This window comes from Dromaius novaehollandiae, chromosome 4, assembly GCF_036370855.1.
Source record: "Dromaius novaehollandiae isolate bDroNov1 chromosome 4, bDroNov1.hap1, whole genome shotgun sequence".
In the NCBI taxonomy this organism is placed as follows: Eukaryota; Metazoa; Chordata; class Aves; order Casuariiformes; family Dromaiidae; genus Dromaius; species Dromaius novaehollandiae.
Window position 1 is genome coordinate 18,383,360 of NC_088101.1, and position 25,356 is coordinate 18,408,715.

A 25,356-nucleotide genomic window follows, 5' to 3' on the forward strand; every position below is an offset into this window, starting at 1 on the left:
CACCGCGGCCGGGGAGGCGCCTGCTCGCCGCCCGCCCGCCCGCGCACTTCCTCACCGCCCCGCGGAGGCGGCGGCCGGCGGCGCAGAGCCGCGGCGCGAAGATGAGCCAGCGCCAGGAGCCGCATCCCGCCGGGCAGCGGCAGCTCGCCGAGGAGCTCCAGGCGCTCGGGTAAGCGGCGGCCAGGGCGGCTCCCCACCACCACGCCGCGGCCGCGGGCTCCCCCCGCGAAATGGCGCCCCTCAGCCCCCGAGGCGGCACCTGAGGGGCGCGGGACCCCCCTCACGAAATGGCCCCCGCTCCCCCGGGTCTACTTCCCCCGTCATGAAATGGCGCCCCCCCCGGAGTGGCATCTGAGGGGCGCGGGACCCCCCTCATCAAATGGCACCCGCCCCCCCGGGGCGGCATCTGAGGGGCGCGAGGCTCCCCCTCGCGAAATGGCGCCCCCCCGGGGCAGCCCCCCCCTCGCGAAATGGCGCCCCCCGGGGCAGCACTTGAGGGGCGCGCGGCCCCCCCTCACGAAATGGCGCCCTCGCGGCAGCCCCCCCTCGCGACGTGGCGCCCCCCCTCCCGCGGCGGCACCGGGGGGGCAGGAGGCAGCAAGGGGAGGGGGAAAAAGCTGCTCTGACTCCTGATTATTAGTAAAGAAAGGAATGAAATAAGCCGCGGTTTGTTCTGAGCATGCCGCCGAGAAGCGCAGCCCCCTCAGGGCCGCCTTGAAGCTCGGCGCAGCCCCACGGCGAGCCCGGAGCCTAGTTTGCGTTGCCGGGCTGATGGGGCTACAGGTGCCGGCGGCGTACAGAGGATGGTGGCATGCAGCGGGCGACATGCGAGCAATAGATAATTATTTGACAGATTTTTCTCAAATAATTATTAGATGAGAAATAAATAATGACTAGAAAAATGAGCGCACTAGCAGGCATTTTAAATACAGCGGAGGGAGGAGGTCGCACCTTTCCTAGGGTGGCCAGCGGCTCACTCGACGCCCCAAGAGGGCCCCGCGCCAGTTAAACGCATTTAAACAACAGAAAAAGCCCTGCTCGTACCACGTTGTCCCCACATGGACCTTCGCCCCCGCCACACCAGCGCTACCGGCCGGACACGGCTTCTCCAGGCCGCCTCCGCCTTGGAGATCGCGCGGACAAGCCCAGGGCTGCTTACCGCTTCTGAAGATGTCATCCTTACACGAAAACAAAACCCGAGACGCAAAAGGAAGGGCAGAAGTTGCACCAGACCTCCTCCTTCTTCTTCCTCCTCCTTCGCCGTTGGCCGTTTTCACACGCGACTCGCTTGCTTTGCTCGCTAGTTTTGCTTTCTGCGGCGGGAGGGCTCGCTTTCTTGTGGGGAGCGTTGCCACCGAGCAGGAGACACGGCGGCAGGAAGAGCAGCGCAGATAGTGACTGTGAGGAAAAGATGCCGGACAGCAGAGTAAAGGAGTGGACAAAGCAGAAAAACACCCAGCGAGATTCAAAAAGCAAAGAGGCTCCGGTGTCATCTCCGAATTCAGAAGGAAGCGAGGGTGAAAACAGGTGTGATAGAAGATGATGGGTGAGGACTCAATGAGCATCGATTTTGGTGATTAATTTACTTAGCAAAGAGATTGGAGTAGGAGACACACTTGCAGTTATCTCCTTCAAGCTGATATCCTCCCCTATTTGGGAGCACCCATTAATGAAATGCCTGCTATGGAGCATCTAACAAATACAAAGTGAAACAAATCACCTTGTAACAGAACCTGGGATGGCCATTATGTATTTTTCCTTTTACTGCTGCAAGATTACTCTCATACTAAAAAAGCATCTTTGCTGCACAGGAACAGGTTGTGTTGCAGCTGTTGAGGGAAGTGTAATTGCAAATTGCAAGACTTGCGTATTGCAAGATTGCAATTCATTTAGGCTGTAGGGCTTGAATTGGTCTATGCCAGGGAGCTGCACTCACAGGGGGTTTCACAGGTTGGTGAGGAATTCATCCTCACCTTGTAGCACTGCAGCCTGAGCTGGTATAACTGAGGAGGACAAAACTGAATGAGAAGGCTACAAAGATGTAAAAGAAGCTACAGCTTTAAAATGCTTCTCCTTCAATGGCAAGTTGAAACTTTTCATACTACAACGAAACACGAGGCATCTATTTCGGGGCAACCTGTTGGGTTAAATGAAGTGAACGTGAATAAACATGCTGAGCAAGGACTCCTTTCAAGTCATGAAGTGAAGCCCTTCTTTCAGTCAGTATTAGGTCCACTTTTCTTGAATTTTCTGAAGAGGAAAGAGGAGACTCTCAAGCTCTGAACATAGAGGTTGGCTCTATCTTTCTCCACATAGCATATTAACTGTGCATGTAGTGAATCTGTTAATGTAGGTATGTACATCAACTGTGAGAATTGAGCCCGTCACTCTCAACAGATACAGGCCATAACTTTAAATTCTCAGCCACCACAAGGCTTTTTTCCCCCCCCTAAACCATCTCTGGTTTGGTGACAGTGATCAGTTCCCCTTATGGCAGCATAGTATCTACCACAACTGAAACCTGAATCTGAGTAGGACCTCTGTCTTATATTAATTAAAAAAGTTTTTTTTCCTTTTAAACTTCATGCACATCATTGCAATAATAAAGACCCACAGAAACAAAATTCATTTGAATGAGGAGCAACTTTGAAATTCACATGCGTTTTGAAGGGAATTGAAGCAGGTTATTTTTAGACCTTCTGCTTTACTGTGGAAAAAATCAAAGAAGTTGGAGAACGTTTGAAGAAGTGTTAAATGGGAAGCACTTTTTCTTTACTTGTGAGAGAAAGGAGATGAGTACCACAATAGCCTCATATTTTGCCAGGTCAGCTGGCCACCCAAACTGAAAGTTGACAGCAACATAGATTTTTGTAGTGTAAAACCTACCTGACTCCTTGCTAGGTGGCAGTGCCTGGTATTCACTGGTTTATTCCAGTTTAGTGCTCCAGTAATTGCATGGGGGAATATTGAAGTTGTTAAGAATAATGCAGAAAAAAAAAGTTTTAAAGAGTGAAAACATCAAGAATGCTCTTTCACTGCTGTGTCAAAACACTAAAAAACACAAAAAATGAAGCATGCATCCCCATGCCGTGAAACCCCATCTTTTGTCTTATTCCTGCTCTACAGGTATCCCATCCATCGCTAAAAGTGAACAAGAAATAAGGATTTAACCATCCAAATAACGATCAAGGACAATCACAGCCACTGAAAGATTTAGAAACGTCTACAACTGTTTATCAGATTGGGTTGTTTTCCTCCAAAGCCTCAGTATTTGTAAAGATATTCTTTTTGGCCTCTTACATCACACCAAAAGAAAGCCAAACCCATCACTTTCCCCTCTTTAACAACTTCCTGGCTTATGCCATTTCTTTCAGTCATTCATGCTGAGGGAAAATAATGGCTTGTACATGTTTGGAACCCTCTAAATTATTTGAGTTTTGGTGGTCAGATAATCAAGAGTTCAAAGTGAGCATTCAGAATACTATCAACTTCACTGTAAAGGTGTTTATAGGTAGAACCAGTGTCTAATGAAGAGAAAGACCAAAGTCAGAGTATCGTATATAATTAAAGAGATGCTAGAATTATTGACTTCTTTGCTAAAGTTACAGGAAATATTTAAATAGGGAACTTTGAAATTTGTTAAGAGAGACAGACAAAAAGACATCTTTGTTTAAAGGAAGAGAAAACCAACTTACCCAGTCTTCTTAATAGGTCTATTCAGCTATTCCTGGAATAGCCCTTTACCAACAGGGTTTATTGCTGCTTTTGCTAAAACATCAGCCTTTGCACTGTGGCGTGAACTCCTGTGGCTCATCACGCCTAGCGTGAGTTTGGGGAATTCCATTTTGTAACTCACATATTTGCACAAGAGATGAGAATGTGGAACAGCTTGTCACCCAAGTAATTACAGACTGGTCTGGTAACACAGCTTTGACTCCAACATAACACAGCTTTAGTGATACTGCTTTGTCTTCTGTCTTTCAGAGGTCAAAAGAACTGGGGAAGAGGAAACAAGTTTTTGAAATTTTCTTCCCTCTGCGTGCCAGTGTTCTTTGTTGTCTCTAGTAGCACAGATTTTACCTTTCTCCAGCTCCAGGTTTGACAATACAGTAACAATATTGTAAGACTGAACAACACTCTTCACACTTACTTTTAGTAAGAGAAAAGAAATTAGACCATGAGGCCTAAATTATACAATGATTAAAAATTTAGTTATGTGCTCAGGAACTGAAGTGACTAAGACAGGGTAAATTGTCAGAAGAAATTGTCTTCATCTATGCTTCTAATAGGGAAAAATCAAAATTTCAAGGACAAAATTGTGACAGTTAAAAAGTGGGTAGTGGATTTAGAGAGAGAGAGAAATGGGTGAAAACCAGAACGGAATCAGTTGAGAGAAGGGGAAGAGAAAATGGAAGTGAGAAGCAGAAGCTGAACTAGTGAAAGCCTGCTGATAGAAGAGATAAAGAACTTTAAGGTTAGATACATTGATGGCACTTACATTTCCATTTTTTAAATAATTTTTCTGCGAAATGGCACCCTCATATTCCAACAGTATACTTTACATGGGTGTATGATTTAGTGTTTCAACATTATACATTAAAAGAATGTCTAACAAATACCATTTTTGGTTGCATGCCACCTATACCTCCTCCTCTTAGCATTCATCTAAGTCTCTCACACTTTTTATTGATTTTCTAGAGCTCTGTCAACTTGTAAGCCATTAGAAACATTGCAAAATCTTCAGTTTTACTCATGTGAAATACAGAGAACCCTTCTGACTTCCAGATGATAGGTGATGTTTCTGGAGTTTGTCAATGGGAAAAAAAAATTAAATACGCATATCTGATCTGGAAGTTGCTGAAGTCCAGCATACAGAGAATACAAAAACTGATGAGGCTATTTTGCAGAGTTGTTTTTGGAATAAAGGCACATAAAAAGCATTGCATCTGACACCTAAAGAGATGAATGCTTTCCCACTTGCTTCATCAAGCAGTGCAGTAACTCCTCTAAACTAAGAATGGGAATATATCTTGAAGCTAGTATGCAGTTTCAAGGTCTAAGAAAATTCAACTGGTTGTATTGCAGGATAGTTTTATGCACCCCCCTCCCCCCAAAAAGGGTGGGGGGGAAGAGGCAAAGCCTACCAATATTTACTACTGCAAAAAACAGAGTATCTGCTCTGAAATAATTTAAGAATGAAATCCTACTGAGAGCGCATCTAGACCACTTCCCCCTAATGCAGATCTCTGCTCCATTTCAGAAATGGGTGAGATGGATGAATTCAACTGCTGCATTTCTGCTTGGCTTCTGTAAGCCCGAGCTGCAGAGGTGCCATCAGCAAGGACAGTCACCTGCCCAGGAGTACAAGTAGTATTGCACCAACGTACTGTTTCTGAGGAGGGAGTAGGGAGATAACCCAGCTGACTATCAAGAATCTCCTTCCTGTTTCTAGGAAGGAACTTTAAACTGCTTGACTTTTTACAAAAGTAAGTCAAGGCATCTGTGATAACCTGGGAAGATACTCTGATGAGGACACAAAAAATGAGCGCAACCTTTGCTACTTTTATCTAACAGTTATCTGTTATTAGGCATACCTCAAAGTTATGTATCACTCCAAACAGTAAAAACAAATGGCAATTAAAACTGCTTGCTGTGCTCTATACTGGTCATGGCAAACTTTTATTCTTATGAGAAAGAGAAGCAAGCATTTCTATCGGGCACTAGGCAGATTGCATGTGGAAAGAGCCAAGATGATTATCCCAAAGTCATGTAACATTTCTCCTTAGGTTAATCACAGCTAGGTGTTTTTATTCCTTCTGTGTTCCAGTAGAGTTTGAAAGTCGGTCTACGTGATGCCAGCTGCAGTTTTACTGACCAGCCCCTATTTACACAGGCAGAAGAGAAGCGTTTTGAAAAGTGTCCCTAGTTTCTTTGTCAGTGTCATCAGAAATGACAAATCCCATGCATAAGAGCTCCCTGATCTGCAGGGGGGAACATTTGCTTTAAAACATTGAGTCATTGAAGAGAACAGATGAGCATTTTGAGGCTGCTCTAACTGGAAAAGGGAATTTCCCACCCCACCCATCGCTGTAGCATACTCCCGGATCACCACCGTGGGGTAGGGAGATGTAGTCACTGTACTAACTACACAGAAATTGTCATGAAATAAGTTACAACATCAGCACGCCTGATTTTGGAACAGTGCCGACTGGCACGGCTGCGGCGGTACCGACTGCTGACGTAGACAGAGTTCGTGCTGCGGCAGCTACCAGCCTACCCTGCCGGTGGCTGGGCAGGCGGCTTCTCAGAACAAGGCAAGTGCTACAGCTTTTGCCTCTCTGGGGAATTGTCTCTTCCCCTCACCCTCTCCTCTATTTAACAGCAACCTCAGTAGAGCCTTCGTACACTATCACTGATGCAATCTGAATAGTCGTCTAATTTCTGAATTTCTAATTTCATTTTAAGAAATTCTGCCCTGGGCCCAGGAGACTGACCCCCAAGAGCAGGAATAGCACAGTCCCCTTCCACAGTACACACTGACAGCACAAACAGTTATGAATGTGGGATAAAGAGACTTAACATAAATTAACACAAAGTTAACAGAAGTGGATAAACAATTCTGGCAGCAGTTATGAAATGACATTTTTACTGAAGTGGCTGGTCAAATTGACAGAAGCCTGAATAAAAGAACTAGAGCAAGCAGGGTTTTTGACAGGAGAGGAAAAATGCATCGGAAAAGAAAAACCTCCTGGAAGTGTACATGTATTTGAGAAACAGAGATTTCCAAGGCCAAGAGCACCTGCCAAAATTATTGATTCAGCTGGGCTCTGAGGCAGAGAAAAGCTTTGCTCTGTCTTTCCCCCGTCTGCTTCTTCATAGAGATCTGTCAGGAGCCCCAGGCAAGTTCTGAACTCCTGGTGACTTTCAGTCTGGCAAGTGTCAGAGTACAGAGACTATTTCTGGAATTTTTGTAGTGAATACAGGCTCTATAGGTTGAGTCAAGTAGACATGTTTTTTGGAAGGGCTTTGGAAGGTATGGTTCAAACTGGAAGGGCTGGTAAGACGGAATCCAGTTTTCTCCCAAGAAAGTAAATAACTAGAATGGCCTGCTCATGGTCTTCGTAAAGGCTTCAAAAAAGACAGGTATTTGTAAAGCCTTTAATCACATTTTTAGTTTTCTGTTTTAATTAGGCAGGGAGATAGAGATATATTATCTTTTCCATCAACAGTTTCCTCTCCCAGGTACGTAGGTATCACAGGGAACAAGAGCAGAACTTAAGCTAAAGGTAGCTGCTCCTTACAAGGTCCTGTTGAATGAAGCATCTCTCCCACCTTGATTTAATACCAGCACATACACAAGCTGAGCTCTAGTGTGCTGTCTTAAGAGGTCTGTTGATATCAGGTGATGTAGAACAGAATTTGTCAGACTAATGTGACTCTTCTTTAAATCCTGCTTTTTTTGCCCACAAAATTCAAGGGGCTGGCTAAATGATTTTTCCAAACATGAAAAGTTGAAGGATTCCCCTCCTCCCCCCAAGGATTTAAATTCAGTTGAAATACACGTAGTAGTGTCTAATCACATGGCTGTTAGGCAGCTCCACTGAATGCATGAAGTTGTGCTGGCATTTGTTTCAGTCAGCAGTGGTACTTACGGCTCTTGGTGGCTCCAGATCAGTTATTAGACTGGCTGCGCAAAGGCAGAGGACTTGACTATGAAAAAAGGTGACATGAAGTTTTGACCTTGGTTCAGTTATTGGACTGCTTTTGTACCTAGCAACAGAGTGCAGTATAATCTAATTTAAATTAGACAATTTCAATTAAAGCAGCAATTTAAGAAGTAGAGATTTGAAAAGTTGCATGCATCTTAAAGATATTCCTAGAGTATATTTAGCATTTCTACTGGTTGTAAAGTAAGAAACAGGGCAGTTCAGATCTTTCTACAATGGACTGTCCGATGGTCAGGATCACTCATTTACAAATAGGAGGTTAGTACAGGCAGCAGCACCGACTGTATTCAGAACTGTTACAGTTAAATGCATTTCATAGATGATTTGCACCAAGGAGAATTTGGACTTATTAAACAGCTACTCTGCTGATTTGAGGAAAATTGGATCAAGGCTTCCCTTTTAGATTTTTTTCAGTCTTGCATTTGTGTGATCAAGCAGGCTTTATGGGGAGAACAGACTATTTGCATGCTTACCTTCCCTGGTGGTCTGTGTGCAAATACTGCATTTGCCACAGGATTTTAAAGTCGTACCTGTGTTCGGTGGTACTGGAACAAGTTCTGAGTGACCATTTGCATGGTTCAAACAGTAACAACTGTCAGGTTACTCTGGTATTTCACTATCTGACAGGAGAAAGGCGGAAAAACTACCTACGTATAACAGTTGCTTTGGCACGAAGAGCCATATTATGGTATTACATCCATTTCTACTTTTTGAAGTGAGCAAGACAACCTTAATGTTTGAGAGATTTTTGTCTGAGAGAAGAATGGTGGAGCCTTTTCACCAAAGATTGAGATATGTACTTTATGACAATGTTATTTTCCCAAGTAAGGTGGGTTTTTTGGTGCTGCATAGTGGTAAAACTTCACTGGTCAGCAACTTTGTGCTTGAAGAGAGACCACACTTAAAAAGAACATTTCTTAAATAGAGCAATTTCTGTTTCAAAATATCTTAGTAAAAGGCTTTTTGCAAATAAGGTAACAGTGCACTCAACCTCGACTTGAATATACCTTTGTTATGAAATTGGCCATTTATAGATTTTTCCTCAGTGCATGTTTCTTTTGCACAAAAGCGAGAGAAAATGCATTATGAGATTCCCCCCAGACAGTGTTGTCTTCCCAGGTCTGGATCTGGCCAAGCGTACGTGCTGATCCCAGCCTCCTAGCATCAGGACTGACCTGACCTTTGACTACTGCTTAGTTGGGCAGTTAATCCCAAAGCAGATTTTGGCTAACAGGTGTTTCAGAGGATGACCCTTTGATCTTTAAATATGCATTATTTTATTCCTTACAGTGTAGACAGCCCGTACAGCACGTTCTAGAGCCAAAGCAGCAATATCCTGCCGGCATTAAGTTTCACGGGGATCTGGTCTTCCGCAGGGTTAACGTTCTGAAGTCTTTCACAAAGCAATTCATCAACCAGCTGGCCTTTCGAATAGGCAGCCGTCTAAATCCAGAGTTAAAACTGCAGGGGAGTGGGGTGGGAGGATGCCAAGTTTAGTGGCAACTTGCAATGAACAGATAAGGAGGAAGAGTATACATTTACACGTCATTTCAGTTTGAAGACTGCCATAATACAAATGCCAAGAAGTGCTGTGATCCACCTCTCCGTCAACCTATATTTCTGTAGCTGAAATAGTAATAGAATTTGACCCCAAAGTTACCTGCACACACAAATTAAAGGATGGAGGAGACCTCCCACCAACACACATGCAGATGGAAGAGCCTCACTCCTGGCAGAGCCGTGCCCAGTTCAGCACCAGAGGTAGCTCTTCTCCTCCCACAATGTCCCCACATGTTAATAAGCAATTATTGTGTCTTCACCACACCTCAACAAAAGGCTAATTCTGCTCAGAGATACTGTATTTCCTCTTACCTTTGCACCTGAAGTTGTAAATGTAACTATTAGTGGTACCTGCATACACCATCTGTTACAGGATGACACTCCAGCCTTTTTATCTGTGCCCGTTTTATACGTTTAGTCTAAGAAACATTTTAAATGAGATTTTCTATTAAAAAAAAAAAAAAAAAGTTTTTCTATGCTAAATCACTCCAGACAGAAATTAAGCCATAACCAAAGTTTCATGATCTTATCTGCAGGATTTTTCCAATGAAATTCCCTCTAGATTCTTTGTCTAATTTTTCATATCACTAAGTGAAGCAAGTGTTCAGATGCTTTGCTGTGTTGCTCAGAACATGCATGGCTGAGCAACAGTGATATCAGAATTTCTTAAGTTTTATCTTTACATTTTATCTGATAACTTTGTTCCCTTCCCCTGCTCTTTTCTCCGGAAAGGTGAGGCTTAGGCTGAAGATTTTAAATTTGGGCAAATCTGGTTTCTCACAGATCTTAACAGTGCAGATGAACTGAGTTGCAGGGAATGTAGAATTTGGGAGGAGATTTCTTAACAGGGTTGCCTATTTGCCCCAAAAGAGGAAGTGCACTGAAGTGTGCAGATACGTCAGGAAGTACAGATTTAGCAAACAGACCAAAGAACCTGAATACCCTCCCAAATGGCTTTCATCTAAAGCAACATAGATTTAGATGATGTCTTATTGCTCAGGCAGGCTGAATTCACAAGGGTTTGTTTTGTTTTTAAAGATTCAGCAAACCGTCAGCTGTTTACAAACTTTGAAGGAACACCAACTTCAAAACAGACAACAAACAAAAAAAACCCGGCCCCCCCACCCCCAGCCACTTTCTGGGCTTGTCAAAAGGAGGCTGCTGGAAGGGGAACAGTTCTGCGCAACCTGTGCGTGTGTGTGAGACAAGAGTGGTAACTCACCATTGCAACAGCGTTAGTTGCAGGCCTTCCTTTTTCCCCCAGCTCGGCTTCATAACTCAGCAGAAGCTGCCAGCCAGGAACGAACACTGATGCTAAGAGCGAGTGACGATTTATCCCTTGTGTATCCCCAGGTGGTATCACGATAATCTTACCCGGCACGCAGCAGAAGCGCTGCTTCTCTCCAATGGACAGGATGGAAGCTATCTCTTGAGGAAGAGCAATGAAAAGGAAGGCCTATACTCCCTCTCTGTAAGGTAGGCTATGGGCAGAAGTGACTCATTTTATCTGACACTACCCAGCTGACAGTTTTAAAGTCTTCACTTATTCCCATATTTGTTTGCAACTCTCCTGCATTGAGATGATCTACGAGTTTCTTTCTAGGGTGTGAACAAGAATTGTTTAAATATGTATTTCTAATGGTGGAATCCTGCTGAATGACAAAAAAAGATTTTGAATTGGAAATTGCTCCATTTTTTCCGGAGTATGAATTCATTCTCCTGGGAAAAACATCATATAGATTGATTGTACAGGTTCATTCTTGCACTGTGTGGTAAAAATATTTATGACAGTCACAGGAGTTCAAGAAGCAGACTGATGAGAGTAGAAAGGTTTTGTGAGGAGGAGATTATAGTACTAAATATGCAGTTAACAAGTGATAACTTCACCGGTTTCTGGACAGTCTGTTCCTATACAGCTCACAGTACTTGTTCCACTGTATAGGAACAATCATCTCTGGGAGATGATGCAGTGTTTCACAGCGAGCCTCTCCCGTTCTGGGCTAAGCCTGTTTTAGCCAGTACTGCATGACTGATTTGAGTAATATCTTAGGGTAAACAAGTATCGTGCCCTTGAAGTCATCAGAATTACAGCAGTTTACATCAGTTGAGGATGCAGCCTATACAGAGCATGCATAATTCAGTCTATACCTCACTACTGAATCACATTTAAGGACCCTCCTAAGATGCAGAGAAGACATACAAATGTATTAGACACACAAGGTAGTTGCTGCTCGTCAGCTGGATGGAGGTAACCAACCCTGAGTGCATTCTTAGCCTTTGACAAATGTATAAGATATATTAAGCCTCTTTACTAAGAAGTTTAAGCTAGTGCATTTGACCTTATTTCTATCACAAATTGAGCCTACAAATGATTAGTGACCACAGCTCAGCTGGATCACAGTAACTTTTCAAGCTAAAGTCACTTTAAAAGATACATTATACTAGTTATTCACAACCCTAATAGACAAGAGCACAGCACATGCCCTTGAGATTAGTGATTTGCCATGTATTCAGTACCAGGAGACATTATAATTCGGAAGTTTAGTCATCTGGAAACTGAGGAAAGTGCAATTTGTGCATACCCTGTTCCATAGAGGTATGAAAGACAAACACAGTTTGCTTCACTGACCTCTGATAGAAGGCCCTAGAGCAAGTATTCTCATACATACAGCCCTGAAATTTTACCACTATAGACAGCTATTTATACAACAAGCTTGGAGGGGTACAGGGATGTGTGCGCCCTGACTGGAGTCTGGAGGTGTTTTTACAGAATGAATATTCAGAGTAATAATGGCCAAATTACGTGTAAATGTTGTAAAACAGGACAATAGGATATATAAATAATAGTGTTCCTTTAAAAAAATAATTCAAATGAAACAGTATCTTAATATTTTTGACTGTAAAGTATAACAAAACATTATTTATAGTATTCTACTTCAGGCAATTTTTCTAAAAGAATCCGGAAGCTATTTTTTTCCAAGAGCACTCGGGAAACAACATATTACAATAAAATAAAATTTAAATTGCTCTTTTAATAGGAAATAAAAGCTAAAGTGTTAAACAACTGATCAAAATAAATTCACTGCTTTAAATCTAGGCTTAAAATACCCAGAAGATTCTACTTCAGGCCAATTCCAGTATTTTATTCAGCTCTCTGAACAGGAACAAGCATCACTTACTGCATTACTAGATGCACAGAGTATCCCAAACCAGAGTCCGGAGCCTGAGCTTTTACTCCATTATATTAGTTTTGTGGTGGTACAACTCCCTTGAAATACTGATTTTCACTTTAAAATACTTTGTTTACTCATTTTATATTGCCCATTTAATTCTAAGTTTTCTTTTGCATTTTTTGACTAATATAGATTTTGTTTTGGAACAAGCAGTTTGATTTTGTTCTGATACATTTTTATAGAAAGGATCATTTTAGCAATTCTGGCCATCACTGTCCCTCTCTCCTAAATTCCTTTTATAAAGTTTTTACTTTATTGTCTGCGTCTGCCTCCCTAGACACTTCAGTCATTGTTAAGGTTTGTTTTAACAGGAAACAGCACTTGGGATTTTTATTGGCATATCTGTAATAAGCTAGAGAGACTGATCACAGACTGAAATCCCCTCCCCCAGATTAATTAGCCAACTTTAAAAAGGAACTAGAAAATAGAGTAAAGTTGCTCTCATTGCAACATTGTATTTCTTGTGAAACTAGATGAAGATTTTGTCAGTATAGCAGTCACAGCAGCTATTTGATGTATAGGCTGTCTGCACTTTGCTTCACACTCTGTGTCTGAGCTGGCTGAAGACAAGGGTGTTTTCATAGTGCAAAGCACAGGAGAAGCTGATAGATGCATATTCTACAATATCATTTGTCTCTCAAGGACAATTCAAAGATGTATGTTTGTTTAAGCACCTGCTAAGCATACATTATAAATTCCTTTCTTCACAATATTTTCAGTATATTTGCTGCAAATACTTTTCCTGAGCCTGATTTTTGTCTGGACTGCTTTGGATGCTAGCAATAATATTAACAGAAATAACTTTCTCACAATAGAGGTGTTCTCAAGTGCTTCATTGACTTCTGAAGTCAAAATAAGCACCCATCCCAGAAGTAAGGCCTTGCATACTTCTCTAAATATCAGCTTCTGTAAACAAATGATGCGACTGCTCTAACAGAAGGACTGTAGTTCACATTAGACAGTGCCCATGATAAAGAGACCCTCATATGAGTATAGAGACAAAGCAGACTTCGAAAAGCATTTTGAAAAAAAAATACAAAAGCCTTAGGTGTCTAGAGTTACCTTATTAAATCCTTGCATAGGTAAAGAGAGGCAGTCTCATTTTGAAAGAAGACAACATTTTTAGTGAGGTCAGGAGGACGCCTGACAAAACGAACACTGAGGGGTGTAGGTACACCATCAGAGCTAAGCCTGGTACATGGAAGAGTATTATCCTGGTTAGAGGACTGGATACCATGCTTATGAGTCTTGTTGCCTATTTGCAACATGAATTAATATAACTTACTTGGCTTTTCACTGTCTCTCATCTGTAAAGCAGCGATTATTTGTTTATTTTATTTTTTAAACAAATCTGATTTTCAGATGTGTTGAGTATTTGTGAAGGATGGTAATAACACTGATATTGCTGCTAGGACAGTGATTTTCAGCCTGCAATCTGTGGATTCCTTTGTATCTGTTGTACTGCAGTCTACTGTGTGAAATAGGCCCTGCAAGTCCGGATTTCTTGCTGTGAAAGCTGCTATTCAAGGGTTGTAGGTACCTAAATGTCTTTGGCATTTATGTCTTGACAGATTTTTCCTTTTCTATTATAGGGGAAAAGATTCTGTGAAACACTTCCATGTGGAACATACAGGAACTACATTCAAATTTGGATTTAATGAATTTTCTAACTTGAAGGAATTAGTCATGCATTTTGCAAATCAGCCTTTAATTGGAAGTGAGACAGGTAAGGAGAGCCATATGCATGTGTGAATACGTTTTTTGCCAGGCTTCATGTAATGCATTGCACACTCCTTTTACTCGGCTCTTTATCTGATGCCTGTATTGCTGATGTGTTCCTCTTCAGACATTCCTGTTTGTGTTCACCTCTGGTAGCTAAGATATCACCCTTAAGAAACTCTTCCAAGCACTCTGAAGACAAGCTACATATAAACTTACTGTGGTTTTGCTAGCCAAGGACATGAACTCTTTTTATTTATGAGAGAGGACAGAAGCATTTCAAAATATGCATGTACTAGAAATAGCAGGACCTTTCCAAAAACAGCAGAACCAAAGCAGGGTGTTTGATTAGTTAGAGAATAAATTATCAAATACAAAGCTGAAATCCCTCAATAAGGATAAGTAGAAAAGGGACTTGGAATTGTTTCTCTGCACTGTTCTTCATCTGAGGAAGAATCTGCAGTGACATGCTCCCCTTCCCTGCAGGGGATGTGCCCTGTATTACTCTGCTGCTTCTTCCCGACTACAGAGGATCAGCCTGCTGATTACATGCCCCACCACAGTGACTGGCCTTGTTCTTAAGAGAAAGAAAAAGCACAGGATTTTTTAATGGCTAACCTTGGATTAACAGTCAAAAGATCGAACTCAGTTCCTACAGATGAGTTGAATGCCACGTTGGAATCCCAGGAGAGACAGAAGCGTATTACCACGATCATGACAGTTTTAGGTTTAGCTGGAAACGTAGAAGTTAAAGATTTAAAAGTCAGTACAAGTTAGCACAAAGAAAAAAGAAAAAAGAGATGGGGGCAAAAAAGGTATTGTGTGTAGAAAGTGTATGCAGGCTCCTGATATGTAGAGTAGTGCCTAATTATATATGTGTCTAGTTAAATAATAATTGGCACACACAATAGCTGTAATGCACACTAAATATGCATGAGTGCTCTTTAACACAAATGAATCACAAGCATTAAACAGCAGGGTTACTTTGTAAGACATTTTAAAAGAAAAATGCAGTGGTACTTGCAACACTGTACTTTATCTTTCAAAGCATTCTCTTTTTAGGTTGCTTTTAAGAGCAGTTAGAACAGAGAGTTTCTATCTTTTGTGCCAATAAGCTATTTTCTCCCTGAAATCAGACATACACCCACAAGCCTAACCTTGTAAAGATTTCAGATGACATACAGAAATATTCAGGCACATACTCATTGCCTCTGTTACAGAGGTTAGTAATTAAGGATTTGGTGTTACATGATCTCTCTGGACAGGATCAACAGTGCTGAGTGATGGGCTCACTTGTCATCTTAAAGCTCCCTAATCAGATTCTGCTGGCTCTGTGAAATCTCTTAAATTTAAGCTGGACACACTACAAAGTAGGAAAAGGCATTTGGACATCACATCAAGGAACCTTCTGCCTTTCCTTCCTATGGACAGCAATAAATAGCAAGAGAGGGTTAGCACTCAGGCAATGCTCCTTCAAGTACAGATGTCAGAGCTCTCCTGGGAGGCAACTGATTTATGCCAAAAAGGGGGTAGGGGCTTATGACTGGTCCCACACAGGGTCACACAGCAGGTTAGCAGAAGAGCCAGGAACAGGCTGCGATTTCTTACCCCTTCAGCCACATGTCCTTTCAGCAAGGGGCAAACAACAGGAATTTATAAAAATTTATAAGACAGACACCAAGAGTTGCAATACATAAATGGAAGACAGTGGAAGCCATTGCTTTTTTTTTTATTTCATCACTGGAGCTACTTTTGCCTCTGGAAGAGGCGCACTAGGTGCTCTCAGACCAGTGCTTCAACATGCTGCGCTGCAACCCTGCAAACTGGTCCGTGCAGCGCAGCAGTTCTTTTGTATGGGGACAGCTGCAGGGTTGGGCTCCAGGCCCAACAGGCCTCGTCTGACTACAGCTTCACTTCCACTTTGCGTTACTACATGGATTCACATCTATTTTTCTACGTCATAATGTGTACACTTCCTCCTGAACTACAGATAATTAAAAAGGAAATTGAGGCTAGTGTTATCTGTGAGATGTTTTCTTGAACAGACAGCTGACTATTCAGTAACAAGGTTAAAGCAATACACCGTCATATTTCTGTAATTATTCAAAGTGACAAGGTTAAAAATGTTACTCTTACCTATTTGTTTTATTTACCAGTTTTTAAACTACATTTGGAAAACATCTATGAACTTTGAGTCACAAGTCAGATGGAAAAGCCGAAGTTACTTTAACTTGACTAAAGTTTCCAAGAATGTGGCTACATACTAGTTTTCACTCTTCCTTAGAAACACAAACATACAGACTCTTGCCAGAGGGCAGCTGGATCAGCTTTTACTAGTTCTCAGATATATTTACTGAATGACTCGGTAAAAACATCTCTTGTGGAGGAAAAAAGGTGGAGCGCTTACTAGAAAATCAAACCTCTTCTAAAATGTCCCTCCAGTTCTGATATAAGAATCTCTATGATGTACATATGATAGTACTCTGTTCGAGTCCATGCAACAGGTTAGGAGCAGTTTCCATAGACTGATGATGGAGGTTCTCAACTTCCTTTTAAATGGTAAAGCTTTCTCCCTTCCCCAGACTAGGGAAAATTAAGCTGATTCTGACTTTGGACCTATTTTAAGTTGAATATCTTACATTTGCATACACCCCTGTGCCTGTGATCAGATTTCAGTTGGTTGTTTCACATATTATTTTTCTGCTTCCCTTTTTAGCCCTTCCCATTACAAAATATAGCTTATTAAACTATATTTTTCACTTTCAAATGACTCAAGTCATCTGTAGGTTTCAAGTCCAATTCTTAGCAATCCTAGCACCCCTCTTTAAGAGCTGACAATGTCAGCACAAAATGCAAATATAACAAAATTCCCTATGCTATGACATTATTTAAAAAACAAAGATTAGATGCTACAGCAGTTAATATTTTAAGGAGATTGTTCACTATTGCAAATAGAATAAAAATGCAGTTCTTTGCAAAGAGCCTGCAATAAACATGACCTTATAACTCCCTACTGCTCTTTTTCTTTCCAGGAACCTTAATTGTATTGAAGCATCCCTATCCACGGAAAGTCGAAGAACCTTCCATTTATGAGTCTGTCCGAGTTCACACAGCAATGCAGACAGGAAGGACAGAAAACGATCTTGTTCCAAATGCTCCCTCAGTAAGTTGTGTCCTGGCATGAGGGGGATTTCCTCCCAGCCCGAGTTTAGTACAATTGCTGAAGTAAGCTATAGAATAACACCAGTAATTCATCCTTTTATGGATTCTTAAACACACAAAGTCTTTGTCAATCATAGCAGAACAAAAAGTCTTACTAGATACAGTCCCATGACAAATAAGGCCCTTCAGAATCTTTGTCTCTGAAACCTTCAGTGCTGTCAGTGGGAAAACATTACCTGGAGCTGACCTGTGTGAGCCTGGCCATCTGAACACAGTTCTTCTGTGTTAGCTTCCCTTTTGAATGTTAGCTTAAAACTTAAGTAACTTTTTTTTTTTCTTTAATTCCCCCCAAACCACACCACACACCCACAAAACAAGCAGAACCCTTCTCACATCTTTCTGACAACAGTCAGGCTGTACGCAACAATACCTACCTCAGGCTGCACAGTAAGCGCTTGTTTTGGCAAGCCTCTTTTACAGTCATTGGGAAGTTTCTCTCTCTACAGGTGAGGGGAGGAATACCGTAACACAACCGAGAAACAGCTCCAAGACTTACCACATTTTGTCTCGCTCAGTGAATATGAGGATTAGTTGAAAGAAAACAACTAGTGACATGAGACAAATTCAGTGTTTCTTATCATTTTAGTAGTTAGCAATATACAGCCTCCTTCCTAACAGAAAGGAAGGAAAGAGCATCTCCGACTTTCTAGGTTAATTAAAAAGTGACCCTTTGAAATGAAGGGGTGGGGGGGGAAGGATATGTAAGACAGGCAGGGACACATTTGGAAGACCTAAACTGAAGCATGATTCAAACAGGTTAATATGAAAACCTATATCCTGATAGGTACATTATTATATTAAAAAGATTTTTGGCATTTTCACATTGGAACTTTTTTTTTTTAAACAACTCTAGAATCACCTTGTCCTAAAGCACAAAGATGGCTTGCTGAATTCTGCCACAGACTTATGCCCAGCATAGAGAAAGCAATATGATAGAGAAGCACCTCCATACTTTCAGCCCTAATAATTATGAGCACAGTAAAAAAGCTGTGTCATGTTAGAAGCTATGCCTTAGTGATATGAGAAACAAGAGAACATCTTCATATCCATTTGGGCCACCTGCTCTGACATCTGTGACTCACTTGGACAGTAATTAGAGACTTTAAATCCCTAGTATCTCATATCTGAGCAAGACAGATGGTTTGTCTAGGACAGTAGTGCCTAGAACAGAGAGGAAGGTACTTTAATCATATGTTAATTTTTTTTTTTGAGAAAAAGAGAGAGTTAAATTAATAAGGATTAGCATAAAGTGGTTAAAATAAAAAAGTGTTTTGATGCCTCTCACAATCATTCATAGCTGGGTTGTTCCAACTTTACCTCCAAGGACACATGACCTTTTCACATACAACCAATAAAAAGGCAATATTTTTTCAAGAGCAAATAGCAGTTCACTTGACAGGAATCTGTGTTTTTTTTTTTTTTTTTTTAAAAAAAAGAACAGTCTCACAATTAGATCCTTACACAGAGTTTCAATGAGTATCTGAGAAGCCACAGGATCCCAGGGTCACTGATGATGGCAGTGAAGCAGTTCAAAAGCCAATTTTTCAGTAACCACATCTGAATTTTGAATTCATCTGCCTTAACTTGGGTGGGGGGGGGGGCACACTAAGAAGAGAATGCCTAGATAAAAAAACATTTTTGGTTCTTTCCAAGTTTTGTATTTCAAGGAAGATTGCTGTGTTTAATTCGACCGGCTGGCAAACCCCAGTTGCTTCTGGTCTACTGCATTAGGTTGACAAGGTACGAGCCAGAGGCTCACGCAGAGAGTCATGGTCTCACAGGCAGCCCCTAGAGCTGGTGCAGGTCCCCTGTACCCCAGTGGGGAATCCAGCTGCGTGAGGGGAGCAGCACAGACAGGAGCAAGGATGGGGTGATGGAAAGTTTAGCATGAACAGGCTGCTGTCCTATCTTACCAGTATAGGGACAAGAGGGGGATGTGGGAAATGCAAGCAGAGCTCAGTGTCTAACCCCGATCCCTTTCCTTCTTACTTCACAGCTTGGTACAAAAGAAGGATATTTGATAAAACAAGGCAAAATAGTCAAGGTAAGGAAACCTCTATTCCTTGCTTCCACCTTGTAGTCACACACAGAAGCTAGAGACAACGCGGAGCTGAAATAGCTCCGCCTCTATTCCTCTATAGAGAGGAACAATTATTGGTGCTTTGGGAGACAGCAAAGCAAGGCTGCAAACCAGAGCAAGTTAACAGCTTTAAAGGTTCCTCTGTAACTGAAGTTCTCACAAGACAATTACCATCCTTCCTTAATCTTTCAGAACTGGAAGACAAGGTGGTTTACACTGCATAGGAACGAACTGAAGTATTTCAAAGACCAGACAGTAAGTAGCAAACACCAGTTCTCCTCTTTAAATCTCTGCAGAGGAAAGCTGCGCCCCCTTGCACCTCTGGCTTCTCACACTTATCACCACTTTCTAGGCTAAAACTTCCCTTACTTTCAGAGGGACCAAATCAGTTCAAGTAAAGTCAGAGTTTGCTGATGACTTTAACAGGAACAGGTTAATAATGTTTATGGATAGAAGACATCTATTGTGCTCCTTTAGTTGTACCTACTAGACAGGGTTGTTCTTTGCAGTGCATTTTTTAATTGCTTTATCAAGCGAGTTTTAAACTACCAGCACAACGCAGCTTTCATTGGTGGCTTAGACCCACTAACTAAGAGATAAGCATGGCTATTGGGGTTTTTCTGCAAATGCCAGAAGTATGTTTTCCTCTCCTTTATTTAGTTTGTTTCAAATGGCTGCACAGTTTGCAGCGACCCTCATTTAAAGGTTCCTCCCTCCTAGCATTCTGCCATAGATGAAGCTGTTACATCTGAGAAAAATGGTTTGTCCTTACAGTTGCTACTCCATTTTTATCTTAAACCAAGTGAAAATAGGACATACCTCTAGAGCTTCTCTACCCCCAGGTCAGGCTCCTCCATAAATGCAGCCAAACTGTTTACTTCTGTATCTCACACCTCTGCCCAGCCCCATTCCAAACATGTAACGGATTTTAACACGACAACATACAACTCTCCTCTCTCCCCAAACACTACCATTTATAAACAGCTATTTATTTATGGGCCTTCCATCAGTTTTCACTGCAGTTTAAGCCAACCTGACTTAAGTTTCTAGGATAATGTTTCAGAGGGCAGAGCGCCAAGTGCTTCAGCAGCATTTGTGACTTACCAGGCAAGAAGGTGCCTTTGTCAGAAACACAGCCTCCTCCTGGGCAGCAGCCCCAGCTGTCTCCTGGTGCTCACATTGTTGCTGCAGGGTTGCAGATACCTACTGGCAAACAGCTTACTACCGGCCTGAGGACAGCGTTCACTCGCACATCTCAGCACAGCTTTCTCATAACGTAGCACGTAACTAGCATAAAGGAGGTGGGGAAGAAACATTACTTCACATACCTGGTCAGGGACTGAGGCTGTTCTTCTGCTTCAGCTGCCTCTTATAAGCTGCTCAGCAAGGTGAGGTTGAGAGAAACAAATCAGGAGAGGACTATCACACCTGGGAGGAATTAAACTCTTAATTTAACTGGGTGGCAGCAGCGCACAGTCTTCATCCCTGACCCAAGCACTTCTGGGCCTGGCCCAACAAAGTTGGATACACACGTTGTTCGTTCAGTCAAAACCATCACTCCTGCTGTAGCAGCTGCTGTTCCAGCTCTCCTTTTGCATTTTTCCTTTCCTAGCTTCATCCCTTTGAAAGCACTTTAGGAATTAATTAACTCTCCAACAGCTGGTTACGCCAAACTCCTGATGAGCCCTATAAACATTCCCTGTGTCTATGAAAGTAGTATTTTAGCTAGAAGTGTCACTGTGTTGGTCATGTTATAATATATCAACCACATTCTCAGCAGTCTGCTTCTAGCTCTACATTTCCTGTGCTAGTGCTGTACTCTGTCATTCATCTAGCTCTAAACTGACTGTCCTATTTCTTATGTTTAGCTGAGCTTCTCTTGCAGTAGCACTGCTATTAATTTTGCTAGTTTGTGTTTACAGTGTCATAGCTCTACCACCTATGCCTGGAAAAAACTGGTGTGCCTGTAAAGGTCTATATGCACTGAAGATGGGCTTAAATAGTTTTAGCTTCTGTTTCCATATTTCCACTTTAACACCATTTTATTTTCAAGGCCACAGAACCAATTCGGGCACTAGACTTAACTGAATGCTCGGCTGTGCAATTTGACTACTCCCAGGAAAGAGTCAATTGTTTCTGGTAAGCTGCTGTGTTTTTTCTACCTTTTTGGAAAGGTCAGAATAGCTAGGGCAGTTTGAAATGCAACTGCCGGGTGCTTCTCAAAGCTCTTTTGATGGTTGCAGTCCTGATCTTCCTCTCACTTGTGAGTCTGTTTGTGTCAACCAAAGGTTTTCTTGGTGAATAGGAAGGGGGTAGGCCTATATTATGTGCACTTCCCTCCCTAATTCTGTAAGTTGATACAATCGTTGCCTCGGCCTGTGGAACTCTTCCTGAGGTAGGTCCCCAGCTCCTGAGTTCAAGTCTTGCTGCAGGTCACGCAGTAGCCACTTCTGTGCCCAGATGCAGCTCCTTTCTCTGTGCAGGCCTAGGACAGCCCATCCCCAATCTGTAAAGGACCGTAAGTGATTCTTGGCTAAGCTCTCCTCTGGTGACTGTACAAGAGTGCAGCCTCACTCCACCGCTCTGTCTTAACAAACATGGGTGCTGGCCAGGTGGGCTCAGTTTTAGGAGGAACTACTGATTGTTCTAGCAATTTAAGAAACAGTTGTACTTGTTTACTTACAGCTTAGTGTTCCCGCTAAGGACATACTACCTGTGTGCAAAAACTGGAATAGAAGCAGATGAGTGGATTAAAATATTGCGATGGAAACTGGTAAGATGATGCGCGATGTTAAATGACAATATGCTTCAGGCAGCAGTACCCTTGGTACTGCCATGATAAAAGAAAACAATATTATGGTACAGAAGAGCTACAGTTCCCAGCATTTGCAAAGAAGGGGGTGATCGTTCTGACTTCCGGGCCAACTAGACTGGAATATGTAGTTTTCAAATAATGTATAGGCCTGCAAACCTGCTGTAGCATTTTTGGGGTGCCTTTTTAACATATCCTGGTTATGAAGAAGAAATGACTACTATCTTTAAGGACGTCATCTCACAAAGATTGTAAACAGTATAGAGCATCACAGGCTGCATGCGTTGGGTCGTGAAGCAAGCAATGAGAAGACAATGTAAAGGCTTGAAAATGTTACTTGCTTAAAACTCAATATTTGGCTTGTATTTTACTCATCCATGTACACATGCACGCAGGCAAACAGTAATGGATTGTGTTTCTGTTCTAGTCACAAATACGGAAACAACTGGAGCAGCGTAATGCCACCCTCAAGTCATAGTTGCACTCAAATACTTGTACTCAGTTGGCAGGGTTTGTCTGTTTGCTAAGAGGAAGGCATCTGATTACAAGAGGACAGTTTCAATGTCTCCACTGCCAGTAACGAGCGCACGCCTGTGCGGATACCCCTGCACGCGCAGATTTGCATCCAGCCCTGCACACAAAGGATTTGTACAGCTGAGCACTTTCAGGCTGTTGAGTCATGTGTGGAGACCGTTGCAAAATTACAAAGTTGGTTTGAGACGCACAGTTTGCATTTGTAATGCGTACTTAATTCATACACCTGTTCGCCAGTCACAGAAGTATTCACCGTTTAAAACTTTTGTGGTAGTACGGAGCACTCCCTTGAGAATTTGTTGCAAGCTCCATTGCAGCTAACTTTTAGCAACGTATTCTGTAGCCTTGAGCCCATTATTTAAAAGCAGTGTTTTCTGGAAACCTTAAATTTTTCTTCTGTATTACCTGTTTAGGATCTAAATTAAAAGAAAAATGACAGAGTTGATGCTTTCTCATAGCTGTGGAATCAGCTAGATTATATTTTTGTAAATAATATCTATATTACAATCCAAAGAATAAACTTAGTATTTCAAGGCCCTTTTCAAAGTGATGGACAAATAACACTTAGTTCTGGTCAAATATATTTTTGTATGGTTTAGCATTACACTGCAGCAAGACTCTGAGTGAGCATTTGTTGTAAATGGCATATATAGGTAGTGGTAAGCAGCATCACGAAAGCACACTTACTTGCAGAGTAGGATCATGAAAAATCCAGCAGCTGGTTCCCGGCTCACGTATGAAAGAGGTGCCACAGGAGCCGAAGGATGGACGATGACAGGGCTCTGCAGAAAGCTTTGCTTGCAGCAAACATCAGCCTTTTTAGTGGGATTATGAGTTGGGCCCCTTACAATCCCCTGCTGAAAACGGGCTGGATTTTGTATTCTTTCCTCACATAGAGAATTTGGTAGATGAAACAATAGGCTTTGTCCAGAACTTGAGATGTTCTAGAATTAAGCACTGCTTGCTTTATATTAAACAAGATGAGCAACAATAATAGAAAAGCATGATCTCCTCTAAAAATAACTTATGAATTTACAAGAATACATTTTCTACATAACCCGATGTAAATTCCCATGTATTTTTGGAAGACTCATAACAGTTTCTGCGCTCATGAGAGTTTTGCAAGCGAAAGGCCAGTACTATATTTTAGAAGCAAAATATGGCACTCTGGAGGTTTTCAAGGCCAAACTGGGTCAAGCCTTGGGCAACCTGACCTGGCTCCAGGGCAGGAGCCTGGAAGAAAGAGCTGGAGGGTCACCTCTGCCAGGGTGATCCTGCTGGTCCCAGAGGGCTAGGGGAAGGCTGGGAGTCGCTCCCTCTGGCTGGTTAATGGCCAAGCGTCCTCATCCTTCATAAGGTTGCATGCAAACCTCTCCCCCTAAGCACACTGCTTTGGCAGAAGGCTTTAGTAATGCTCAGGTAGCAAGTCAGTTTTCAGTAACTGCCTTTACTGTGAGAAGGCTTAAGAGGAAAAGGGGAAAAACAGTTTAAGCCTGGAAAAAAAAAGGAATCCAGATTTGGACATAGGAATAGCATTTTATTTTAACTTAGAAATGCCAAATATTTGTAAATTTTTTTTATACAGACTTTTCTGAATAAAATGTCATTGTAAAACTTGCAAAAGTCTTCTGTATTTCTGTACTGTATTGTTAAAGCTTTGTAAAACAGGCTTGTCCTTTTTTCCTCCCTTAAATAAGTGGCTTAAACTAACAACTGTAATTTAATTAAAAAGCTTTGATGAGTTTGCATGAGCTAAAGGCAGCATAAGGGGAGAAATCTGATATTCTCCAACAGCACTGCTGTTCTGTGAAGACAGCTTGGAAATGAAGCTTGAAGTGTAGCCACAAAAGCAGCCCTCCTTTTCGTACACACAGACCGTGTTACAAAACACTAGAAACAACTTCAGCACATGAGGCCACCAGCTGAAGCCAGTATGGAAAGGGAGGTCATTTGGCTTAATAAGCAGATTCACAGACAGGACATTAAACTATTTGAAGAGAAACTAATGAACAGCAAGAGTAGGCCCGAGAGGGAACATAAAAGTGGTTTTGCCACGTATAAACACAGATGTCTTGGCACTCAGTTACCACCCCTGCTTCTGTAATTGTAAGCAGCAGAAAGCCTAAGCCAGTTTAAATGGAAAAGGGTTGACTGATGAGTTAGTCTCAGCAAGAGCTTTTAAGCCAAGAATTCACAGCCCTCCTCTCCAGCAGAGCCCAAACGCAGCCACCTCCCCCAGCCCCTTCATCCCAAAGGTGGGCGAGGTACGAGTGAGGGGGGGCCGCAGTGCCACCCTTCCCAGCTGGAAGCAGAGGTCTTCTCACAGCACGCTCTCAGACCAGGGGGACTTCGTTTCAGAGCTGAAAAAAATCTACACTAGAGTCATCATGAAGGGATTTGGGGGAGCGAGGGGGGCCAAGGACATGAGATTGATCCCCAGTGATCTCACAAATAGAAAGTCAGTCAAAT

General features: G+C 42.2%; 1 protein-coding gene across 1 annotated transcript; it reads left to right on the forward strand.

The window, feature by feature from the left end:
- Positions 1-24,510, forward strand: DAPP1 (dual adaptor of phosphotyrosine and 3-phosphoinositides 1). Its single transcript, XM_026109487.2, has 9 exons — positions 1-169; positions 10,641-10,763; positions 14,113-14,246; positions 17,272-17,402; positions 19,458-19,505; positions 19,734-19,796; positions 21,595-21,680; positions 22,227-22,314; positions 22,781-24,510. The coding sequence occupies exons 1-9, from the start codon at positions 102-104 to the stop codon at positions 22,829-22,831; spliced, it is 792 nt and encodes a 263-aa protein (XP_025965272.1). The 5' UTR covers positions 1-101; the 3' UTR covers positions 22,832-24,510.
- The last annotated feature ends 846 nt before the right edge of the window (positions 24,511-25,356 follow it).

Bases quoted from the DNA above. Each gene is read 5' to 3' on its own strand.
- DAPP1 (XM_026109487.2), top strand. From the start codon at position 102: ATGAGCCAGCGCCAGGAGCCGCATCCCGCCGGGCAGCGGCAGCTCGCC. The intron at 170-10,640 runs GTAAGCGGCGGC...GTGTATCCCCAG, and splicing joins GAGGAGCTCCAGGCGCTCGG to GTGGTATCACGATAATCTTA. The intron at 21,681-22,226 runs GTAAGCTGCTGT...GTTTACTTACAG, and splicing joins GAAAGAGTCAATTGTTTCTG to CTTAGTGTTCCCGCTAAGGA.